This window comes from Sparus aurata, chromosome 2 (genome assembly GCF_900880675.1).
Source record: "Sparus aurata chromosome 2, fSpaAur1.1, whole genome shotgun sequence".
Classification (NCBI taxonomy): Eukaryota; Metazoa; Chordata; class Actinopteri; order Spariformes; family Sparidae; genus Sparus; species Sparus aurata.
In genome coordinates this window covers 19,917,650-19,929,011 of record NC_044188.1, presented here as the reverse complement: position 1 = coordinate 19,929,011, position 11,362 = coordinate 19,917,650, and the positions used below count along the sequence as shown (strand labels likewise).

Below are 11,362 nucleotides of genomic sequence, written 5' to 3'. Positions count from 1 at the left end.
GACACGGTACCGGAAACCGAGTGTGCTCGAAACCGAAAGTTAGAGCTGAAGAGGAAACAAGTTAAAATGGAGTCTCGCTGACGTTACCCTATATCTTCTAGCTTCTTTTATCTGTTTTATTTATTTGTTGAGAGACGTCAACGCCTCTGTGTAATCATAAACTCGCGGTGTGAATGTAGGATTGTTAATGACGTTTTCGTAACAGCAGCGGCGGAGGGAGACAGCCTGCACGTTACAGAGACGTTAGCACAGAGAATTCAGGTTTTTGGGACGTAACGGCTGAACCTGCTGCGATAAGCAAGACTTAAATCACCTGTACACCTGCGGCGCGTGAGTCTGTTTGTGCCACAGACATGGACTCGGACACTGAGGTTGAAAGGTGAGTGTGAAGACAGTTTGTAGCGTCTGCCATCTTTGATTTTTATCACTTACAGAGCGTGTTGAACACAAAGTTGGCAAAAGTTACCGGACTTCAACGTTGAGTCACTTCACCCAAAATAATAATATTTTGATAATTAAGTTGTTTTTGTTAATCTCCTTAAGCTTGTTTGTTAGCTCTATAGTAAATTAACTACTTACAGTGTACTGGTCTCGTCTGACACACCCACGCACGCCCAGAGCTCGTTGAGCTGCCAGACCTTTTACGCACCTTTCAGAAATACTTAGAAAATGTGTCACTCCAACAACTGACTGATATTTTACTAATTTTTAATTGGATCCAACTTCTCCCCAGATGAAATGTTTGCCAACAATCTGAAATCATATTTGACTTCAGTTTAAAATTTTGATCTGAAAAACAGAAATTGGCAAACAAACGGACTATTTAGATATTTGAACGTTACTTTTTCTAATTAGCAGACCTCTAAACTGTTTTTGTTTTGTTAGTTGACGTTTGCTTGTGCTGAAAATGGACTGGAATGTTGAACTTGTATAAATTGCCTGTAAGTATTTAAGGATATTGAATAAAAATAACAAACAAACCAAAAACTTTTCATATCTTGTCAACTCCTTCCTGACTTATCAGATAAACATTCCAGTAAAATATTATTGGTCATTGATTATCTGTTGTACTGATTTAAAACTAACCACATGCACAATAACACCTTCTTTTTGTCATCCTCAGCATCTTGAGGCCAGAGAAAGAGGATGAGGAGGATGACGAGGAGGAGAAGAAGAAGCACCAGAGGCCTCCCTCCAGCTATGGCTCGATGAAGAGTGACGAGGAGGAGGAGGAGGAGGGATGTGATGAAGAGTCTGGACAGGCCTTTGTTCCCCCGCTTCCTGTGGCGCTACCTGGGTCGTCAACTCATGGGGGGACAAGGTACTGTGTCTTGGTTTGATAATTGAGCTTCATCCCAGTGTGTATATTTGGTCTTGATTGTTGTTTTGGCCAGTTTAGCACAGATGGCATAACTTCGCACCACTACTGACGTTACTTTTTGCTTTGATCTTGCCAGTTTAATCCGGCACCTGAGCTCGTGATGGGCTTGCTATTTAATTATTATTCCTTTCAAGTCTGTTTCTCCTCTCTGGGCTCTAGGTGCCAGCACCAGTTTTCACAAAGTTTCAACTCACAAGGTTGATTTCCGACCTTCTAGGCTGGCCTTGCATTGATATTTAGTATAGTATGCAAGTCAGTTTGTAGACTTAAAGAATTCTGGAGATAGATCATGTAAAGGTAAAGGTTCCTTTCAGGAGTATTTCTAAACCGCCTTCACATGATACTGGAGGTTGCTTTTCCATATTCAAAGTTACAAGATTATTTACACATCTCACTGAGCAGTAAAATTTGAACATCCTTCATTTATACCCAAGATTAAACAGTTGTTCACCAGTGGTTCCCTAGGTTTGTGGAAGACTTAGGTGCACCTATTTGGCAGAGAAATCTGGGGGTCCTCCCTCAGGTAAATGTTGTATTGCAACACACAACTTCATGAACTTTCAGTGTTAATGTTTTTGGGATTCAGCTAGAATATTAAAGGGAGGATCTATTTAAGAACACATTGAATCTTTTTAGTAAAGAGCAAGTGATAATGTGAACTTCAAGTTTGCTTTCAATGACTTAGAAACATCTAATAGGAGGTTAACCAGGTGAATTTTTTTTCCAGGTTGCAGATGATTCGCTCAGAGTCTCCAGAGACGCTCTACACCATGACCACGCAGCAGACCAAACCTCCAGGAGCTGTTGTCATTGACACCAGGTGGAGGGTGCTCACACACACACACACACACACGCACACACACGCACACACACGCACACACACACAAGAAAAATAATTGTCTGTCAGGAATCTGGACAATGTGATGAACACCAATAGCTATGTTTACTTAATGCTTTTTTGTAGATGCACATTAGTGTACAAAAAGTGGAAATCTATTAATTCCTCTCAAATTCACCACTTGCAGAAATTTGACAGGAAAGTTAATGAATGTGGGACTAAACAATAGTGAAAGGATTTAACTTACCAGAACTGTAACACAGCTGAAAGATTGCCAAAGAGTTAAATGTGCCTAAACAGTTTAAGGTTGCAGTGCAAGTCACGTCTCTGATTGCACTGATGTGTTTTGTCAGCGGTAAATAAAATGATACCACTAGGCTGTAGTTGGTCATGTGTGTATTACTTGAAGATACGTTTAGATACTTAAGATACATTCAGTATGGCCTATTTTACTGTACACGTGGGAACTATCTTTAAAAGGTCTCTTTCTAAAAGAAAAGAAAAAACTTTATTATCTATTAATCAATATGCTAAATGCAGTTTTACCTCAAGACCTCAGGTGATCCTTGGATGAGATTTGCAGTGCACTTTCTGACCTTGGTCCTTTTGTCTCTTAGGTCATCTGATCTGGGGGATTTTTCAGAGAACGATGAGGAAGATATGGATGAACTTTTGGTAACTCATTCGCCAGAACCACCTGAGCCTGTTGAATTTAATGACACAATGCAGACTGACGAGAACAGCCAGCCGGGCAGACTGCACCCAGAACAGGACCTGCCCCATATATTCAAGGTTGGTACATCAGGTTTGGTCCTCAATGCCTAATATTGAGAAGTTGTTTTGGTCTGCGGACTTTGTTAGACCTGATAATGCATTTTAACTTGCATATTGATGTTATAATCCCAATAAAAGTACAGTTATCAATTTATGTCCGACTCAGTTGTTAGATATGTTGAAAAACCTTCAACACACCCTGTTTATTAGATTAAAACACTTGAAATGTTAACAAATAACTTTGTGTCATTTTTCTAATTTAATCAAGTTTGGTAATAAGTGCTATGATTCAAAATAATGCTGACATGATTTCTGTAAGACCATATGTTATCTTATGCCTTTCTCCCTGTCTGCAGAGTGTCCAGGCTGTTCTGTCAGGTCTCACTCCAGAAGAGCTTTACAAATTTAAGGTCTGGTTTTACCAATGGGAAACAGCCATAACCCTGCAGCAGGTGATGGATGGAGACCTTCTTGATTTTGTGGACAGGATCATGGAGATCCTTGGTAAGAAAGCTATAGTGCATTCAAAGTGAATAGTACAAATAGAGCAAAACATTTAGAGAAATATATTTTGACTTTTTGCATGGCAGATTTGAAGAAAACTCTTTCTTCTCTCAAACTTTGTCTCTTTTTATCTGAATTTGAAATCTTGCAACAGTATATGAGATGAGATGAGATGAGCAACAGTAAACAGGGTTCGTACGGGTGCTTGAAATCCTTGAAAGTGTTTGAATTTCAATGTTGTGTTTTCAAGGTCTGAAAAGTGCTTGGATTTTAGTTTAAGTGCTTGAAAGTGCTTGACATTATAACTCTGTGTCTTTCACAAAATTGGGATCAGACTGGATAATTAATTTCTGAAGTTTTTTCTATTAGAAAATATGATTTTAGATGTTTACAACATAATACAATGTACATAATTGTGATAAAAAATGAAGAAAAAAATCATAAGTATATATATTCCTTTGGAAATGTATTTTACCCCAGCAATAAGGTGCAGGAAAATCTTAAAAATGACTCTTAAAAGTGCTTGAAAAGTGCTTGAATTTGACCTTGAAAAATGTGTACGAACCCTGAGTAAAACTCAGTGTCATGAAAATAAGGATACAGCTTCGTGGATAGCACAGGTACTAAATTAGTGTCAGCGATAGCTTACTCTCTTTATTTTTTCTTCAAATTCTGTCCTGCAGGCCAGGATCGTGCCCTGTTACATACGATTAGTAGCCTGGAACAAGTCAACAAGAAAGAAGAGGCAGAGGAACTAAAGAAAAAGTGCAAAAGAGGCAAGTGAACACTGGTTTTGTCTGAGCACACTGGCTAATACTGGTGAAATCTGATGTATTCATTAAACCTGAATGTAGTGGCAGTGTGTTTTTGACATGACGTTTTAAAACAAGTTTTGTAACTGAGCAGAGACTGCTTTGTATATGGTAGTGGATGGTACATGTCAACCATGTGATTTTGATCTGACTGTCCTCTTCATCTTTCTCTACCTCCAGCGCTGATGCGTTTTCAACTGAAGCAGTATTTGATCAGAAAACACCAAGTCATTCGTGAGGGGGTAGTTCGTGCCGGAAGACAGAACATGCTGGATACCATCTACGTTCAGCCCCATATTTCCACCTGTGGTTATGGAGGAATAGACCCCTCCCACTTGTTCCCACGACAACCTCCGTCACCTGTCCAGGTCCCCAGCCCCGACACCTATGTCGACCTGAACAATCTTTTCCGCCTACAGAAGGCTGATGGTCAGCTGGTGAGGACAGTGGTGACCACTGGAATTCCAGGAATTGGGATGTCAGTGTCTGTGGGAAAATTTGCCCTCGATTGGTCAGAACTGCGCGCGAATAAGGTGATTCAAAACAAACACAAACTGCCCAGCACAAAACAGCAGACCAACAAAATTAGTTACCAGCTAGTAAACATTGCAGAGCATTCCCTCATCTAAACAGCCAGAATTGTTTTGGTCTTATATTCTTTGGATCACCATGATTGGGACTCCAAATGAATGACGAAGTTGTTCAGTGTCTTTTGGATGTAAATAGGCAAAGTGATTGTAAACTAAAGTGTGCAACACGATAATGGGGCAAATGTGTGTGTGTGTGTGTGTGTGTGTGTGTGTGTGTGTGTTAGTGTGTTGTTGACTTTGTTGTGAACATCTGCCTCTAAGTGACCAAAAAAAAAAATGTATTCATGCTGCTTTAATGTTGAATTATGTAGCAGTAGGGACATGTATGAGACACTGAAAACATTTGGCAGCACATGAATATTTTATCATTATATCATCATATTTGATTTTGAATTTAAAGGTATGTTGAGTTATATTTCTTATATTTTTAAAACCTAGTGGTAAGATGATGCAATTGCTCTTTCTCACCTGTAATTCTAACAGTTGAAGATTTAGTTTTACTTAGTTTCTCGTGACTAACACCATTTCCTTGTCATTCTTTGTTCAGGATCTGCAGTTCATCATCAAACTTTCGTTTCGAACCTTCTGGTATCTGCGAACCAAAAACCCTCTTCCTTCAAAGAAGCCCGAAATGTCCGTCATGGAAATCATAGAATACTTTCATAAAGAGTGTAAAGACACTAAATTCCTGGAGGAAGAGGATTGTAAATTTCTCATCATCATGGACGCACTTGATTGTTACCAAGCCCCTCTGGACTGGGAGGTATCTCATCTGCACACATACACCTCCACATTGAATTATTGACAACTCATCAGCACCAATCAAATTGTAATGATGGATACTAATTTGTAACTCATAAAAAGAATATATATTTTCATGTGCTTAACAGTAGAGTTATTTAAAAGATGTAAATATCCACTTTCCATATCCACTAATGAGGACAATGCTGATTGATTTTCACATTAATAATAGATAGGACTTTTCAAAGTGCAAAATACAAATGGCTAGTCTACTAATTTGTTCCTTTTCTAACAAAAAACAACTAGAAAAAACTCATACATTAATATTTGTATTTAAATTGGGTTTTCTTTTCTTTAGAATGCTCCAGTCATAAATGACAACTACACCCCAGCACATCCTGATGTCTTAATTGTAAATATCATCCGAGGCACCGTGCTTCGTGGTGCCCGCGTCTGGATCCTCGGGAGACGGGCCGCTGTCTCGCAAATACCATCTCAGTTCGTAGACGCTGTCACGGAAATACAGGGCTTCAGGTGTGTGTGTAGATTATTTACATTTTTTTTGTATCTCGTACTTGCTGTTGGTTTTAGCCTTTCGTATATATGATCCTGTAAATATATTTGGTAATGTACAGTAAGAATGTAAAAATTGTTCATCAGTAGACTTAAATAGAGTAAAAATCATTTTAAACAGTTTCAGTAGTTAAATTTGTATCTTTTTTCCTCCTCTTTTTTCCAGTGATGAGATGATAGACGAATACCTGGCCAAACGCTTTGATGGCGATCTACCATCGAAGATCATTGCACATTACAAACGCGTGCCAATGCTCCAAGTTCTCGCTCGTCAGCCATTTGTCAGCTGGATGGTGGCTACAGTGTTCGAGCGCTGCTACCGTTATCGGGGATATGGGGAGCACCCCCCGAGGCTGACACCGTTCTATGTCAGCATCTTGATTGTCCAGATCAATCGCAGGCTGCAGTTCTACTATGGGAAAGGGGAAAACGAACTAGTAATTTGAGTCTTTTTTGTCTTTTAAGTGATTTCATAAAATTTCTGGTAACTTAATTCACCATCCACATTCACCTATCTTTTTAAATGTACAAAAATGAAACACTTAATAGCTTTTTTTGTTGTTGTTTAGTCCTTATTTTATTTGGTACTAAATTTCAGTTAAAATGTAGTTGTTTATTTTTGTCACAAGCAGAGATTTACTAATCCATAAATTAGGGGATATAATGCCATGAACTCTTGTACCATTAGATGTCTTACAAAATTAACCTGAAATAAATAACTTTGTGAAACATTATAATTTTCAATATTTCTTAAGACTGTAGTTAGCATTTGTGTTTTTTTATTTCATTTTACACATTCCACTAATCCAATAATCCAAATCAAACTTCTGCCTCAAAAATGAACCCCCTGTACCCCTGTAAAAATTGAGCTTTTTTTGGAATTTGAATGTTTAAAAAAAAAGAGATTTGCCCAGAAAGGCTAATGAACATCTTACGTCCAATATCATCCGAATTTCTCATTTTAGAAATGGTCCACTGACGACAAGAACCTGGTGATAAAGATGGGCAAGATGGCCTTGAAGATGCTGGAGAGAAACAAGAGTGTGTTCGTTGAAGACGACTTGAAGGAATACAGCCTGAAATTGACGGAGGTGGCAGTGTATTCCGGCGTGGTCACTGAGCTCCCTGCTGCATCCGCAGATGGGAAAAGGACGTTCTGCTTTATACACTACACCTTCCAGGTACAACTCTCTCCATCTCACAGAGTTTGACGCTAGATGGCTGTTTTTTTAGAATGTGTCTGCTGAAGGAGGGAACATTTCTCTGAGCTAACATTAAATCTAAGTTTAACACGTGTAGGTATGATCATCATTTTGTGACATCCTAAGTACACTGAGAATGAACCTAGTACAGTAGTAATAAGGAGACATTCTTTGTCTAGCAGTTAAACTTTTGAAATGAACATTTGCTATTCATATACTGTAGTGAGGGTGAAGGGGTAGATTCTTTATTCTTTATTGGGAAGCCCATTAGCCTCCACAATCTGGTTGCTAATCCTCCTGGGGTCCTTTTAAATGATTACAAAAATACAAATCAAAATTGTGTAGTATAAATAACACACAAAAAATGCTATATATGCTATATGTATAACTTAATTTAGTACGTAAGTAGATATGCTGTTTCGAATTTGTAAGAAGACTATTTAAATATTTTGGAGATATTTATTTTGTACTTTGCACTTAAACAACTCTAGATGTTTTATCATCTGGCCATTAGTTTCAAATATAATGGAAGGAAAAGTGTGCACATATGCGTCATCTTTCCACCAGGTAATATAAGATCCGTGAGGTGCTGCCTATCGTTTATCAGAGCTGTATTTCTCTTTTGCTTTCTTTGTCAATGTAAGTCTTGTGGTTTTGTACTCAACTGAAATGTGAGACATGGGAAACACACACACACACACGTCTCCTGACATCACCTGACTTTGCACTTGAAGTGCCTAGAGGTAGCTGCTCAAAACAGGTGCTGCTACTCTTAAAATTACAGTGGAATGGGAGCTAGATCTTTAGCTTCTCCAATCTGATGTGATGTATTTAATTGGATTGTGTAGAAATGGACGTGACTTAGTGAATACGGAGCGGTACTGGACCTCCACCTGCCTCACCTATGGTGTTGGATCATGGGGAGAAAGATGAGAGAGATGAATCGACTTTAAAGGTGAAATATATACAAGGTTGCATCTCTGTATTAGGTTGCAGAGATATCTATTAAAGTTAGCATGCTAACCAGTGAGCCCTGTTGCTCCAAGCTCCCAGTCTGGGCAGACTCAGCTAATTGGATCCCTCGCTACCTGCACGGATAACTCGGCTTAATAGCTACACTAGCTACAGTTAGCAGCAGTTAGTGGTTAGGTGTGGAGTTGAACCACCTCTGAACCACGACCCCATTATGGTTTCATAGCATAGGTGATTTTATTTAATCATCTCAAATCAGATTTGATTTCATAAAGATATATATTCCAAGGTGTGTGATGAAAAATATTTTAACCTTTGTGCGAGAGAAAAGAATGCCCAGGATTTTTTGGAATTTTATTTTGGAAAGGAATTTTTGATATAGATATCAATTGTTTTTATATATATTAGTGGTGGGACTCGATTAAAAGAAATAATCTAATTAATTAGAAGGTTTGTAATTAATTAATCACATATCAATATTTGACACGAGAAGCAAAATTATTCAATTTAGATGGATTTTCGTATATGACTGAATCATGAATAGACACATAAATGAGCTTAAACAACAAAATCGTGCAATCATAAAAAACAATTATGATTGCACTGTTCACAAGGCACAAACTTAAATTCAAGTTAGCTATATTCAAGCTTTTTCAGGACTTTTTGTAAAATGTCTTATGTATTAACCACATTTGTTTTTACAAAACACTGCGTTTGTTAATTTGTCAGTCGTGGACTCATGTTGGCTCTGAACCCTGTCATCTTGTCGAGTTCGGATTCGTGACACTGCCTGCTCCAACTAGGCACCCGGTAGTTTTCTAAAACTAAAATTTCCACCCACCGAACCCGGCAAAGACTTCTCATCGGTTTCATTTCTCATGTTGTGTCCTGTGCATCAGTATTACGGGTTTGCAACGAGCAACGTTCCGTGCTGTTTGGAGTGCAAAAATAAATTGCGATTAAATGCGTTATTCTTTTTGCCGCGTTTATTTTTTCTGCAATTAATTAATCGTAATCCATGCGATAAAGTCCCAGCTCTAATATATATTAAATATATTGTGTGTGTGTGTGTGTGTGTGTGTGTGTGTGTGTGTGTATATATGTGTATATATATATATATATATATATATATATATATATATATATATATATATATATATATATATATATATATATATATATATATATATATATATATATATATATATATAATGTGTATAGATGTATATAAATAAATTGCTAAATTGGTGTTATATAACACAACTTGCAGCTTCCTGTAAAATATTCCTGTAGCAGAGACACATGCCCTTACACTGCCTGGCCAAGAAGTTACCCCGAAGAAATCATCTAAAACCACTGTATGTCCTCTTTTCTCCAGGAGTTCATAGCTGCTGTGTACGTCTTCACGTTGTTCCGCTTAGAAAACAAGAACGTCCTGGACTCCGGGTTGTTGCAGATGCCCAAGCTCTTCACCTCCAAGGATCAGACCAAATCAGCAGCAGGCCTGGTCCAGTGTGCCCTGGAGCGGACACTGAGCACCCCGCTTGGCCAATACGACATGTTCCTGCGCTTTCTGTGCGGCATGCTTTCCCTGGACTGCCACCACAATCAGATGAGCGGGTGTCTCTTCAGCCGCAACTCACCCAAGGTGAGTGGAATCGATGACACGCAGCGGCTGCTGGAGCAGGCAATACAGAACGCTCAAGAGAACAATAGAGACCGAGTGGAAAACTTAAAGGAGTGCCTTAGAGAAATGATCCAGGAAGATGAGTGAGTCTGTGTAAGATTGAATCAAGAAAGTCGGCATTGGTTTAAGAACTCTAAATCACTTTAAGAAGTGATTTGATTGGAAGGGTTTGTGTCATTTAGGCTTTGATAACGTTAAATGTCTTACGATGTTTTTGATTGAGACGTAAAAGTGTTGCTCCAGACAAATTAAAATGTTATTCTATGCATTTCTGTTTCAAAAGAGTCTGTCATGTCTTTAGACAAGCACTAATAAAAATGCATTCCCTCAGTGAATTTGTACTTCACACAGCTGTCATCTTTTATTTAATGGATATTTTTCTCCACACCAAAATACACTGAAGTGATAAAAGAAAAAAACAAACTCTTAAGATTCATAAAATGTTAACTCAGCAGCAAAGATCAAAAAATGTGATTAAGAAATGTGATGAAGTCTGACTTTGTTCATTCGGAGAAAACCTTCCCATCTGTATATGCAAACCATATAAGGCATGTTTAGCGTCACACACCGCTCTACTCCTTAGATTGTTGGAGGAAACCAATATAGTGATACCATTTTGTAGTTTGATTTGTTTGTGTTTTTTAATGGAATCTTGATGAAAAGTAATGATATTTATGGATGAGTTTGATTTTCAAATAGTTGTGGCTTTAAATCATGTGTTTGTGTCTCTGTGTTTTTATACTTGAATTTATACACTTGCTAGTCTGTCTTTTCATCAGTTCATCAGAATATATTATGTGGTATATAATGCTTTTAGCATTTGTGTTATACATTTGTTTTAGGCTTTCATGTAACCACCTGACACCTGACATAAGAGTTACTAAAGGGAGAATTCTAGCAAAGATGTTTTGTTTTTGTCTCTCTGATAAAAGGGATATTTAAGGCTGTTTGTTTGTGTGAAGTGTAAAAGTAGTTACCATGATTTCAAGAAAAATCTGGAAAATACTACGGATGAGCGATTACACCATTATCTGTATCTGTTCCACCAGCTACTCACTATGTTTTTTTTTTTTTTGTGAGATTATCTGTATTGGTACTCTGAATGGGCGTGGTTTAAATGGGAAGTGGGTGTGGTAACCAGACGTTGTTTATTTATTGTAAGAACAGCCTCAGAATTGAACTTCAGATCAGTATTATTGATCACAAGTTTTTTATTTACCTAATGAGGATTTTTTTATTCATCCGGAGTTGGATATTGACACATTTTACTGGTAAAAAAGTACATTAT

General features: G+C 37.9%; 1 protein-coding gene across 1 annotated transcript; it reads left to right on the top strand.

Annotated features, from left to right (window-relative positions):
- Positions 1–15: 15 nt before the first annotated feature.
- On the top strand, positions 16–10,690 carry LOC115574160 (NACHT, LRR and PYD domains-containing protein 3-like). The gene is made up of 12 exons (XM_030405470.1): positions 16–379; positions 1,124–1,321; positions 2,109–2,201; positions 2,837–3,011; positions 3,350–3,497; positions 4,181–4,273; positions 4,490–4,842; positions 5,447–5,662; positions 5,999–6,174; positions 6,380–6,650; positions 7,179–7,394; positions 9,766–10,690. The coding sequence occupies exons 1-12, from the start codon at positions 354–356 to the stop codon at positions 10,159–10,161; spliced, it is 2,361 nt and encodes a 786-aa protein (XP_030261330.1). The 5' UTR covers positions 16–353; the 3' UTR covers positions 10,162–10,690.
- Positions 10,691–11,362: the final 672 nt, after the last annotated feature.

Bases quoted from the DNA above. Each gene is read 5' to 3' on its own strand.
- LOC115574160 (XM_030405470.1), top strand. From the start codon at position 354: ATGGACTCGGACACTGAGGTTGAAAG. The intron at 3,498-4,180 runs GTAAGAAAGCTA...TCTGTCCTGCAG, and splicing joins CAGGATCATGGAGATCCTTG to GCCAGGATCGTGCCCTGTTA. The intron at 4,274-4,489 runs GCAAGTGAACAC...CTCTACCTCCAG, and splicing joins AAAGAAAAAGTGCAAAAGAG to CGCTGATGCGTTTTCAACTG.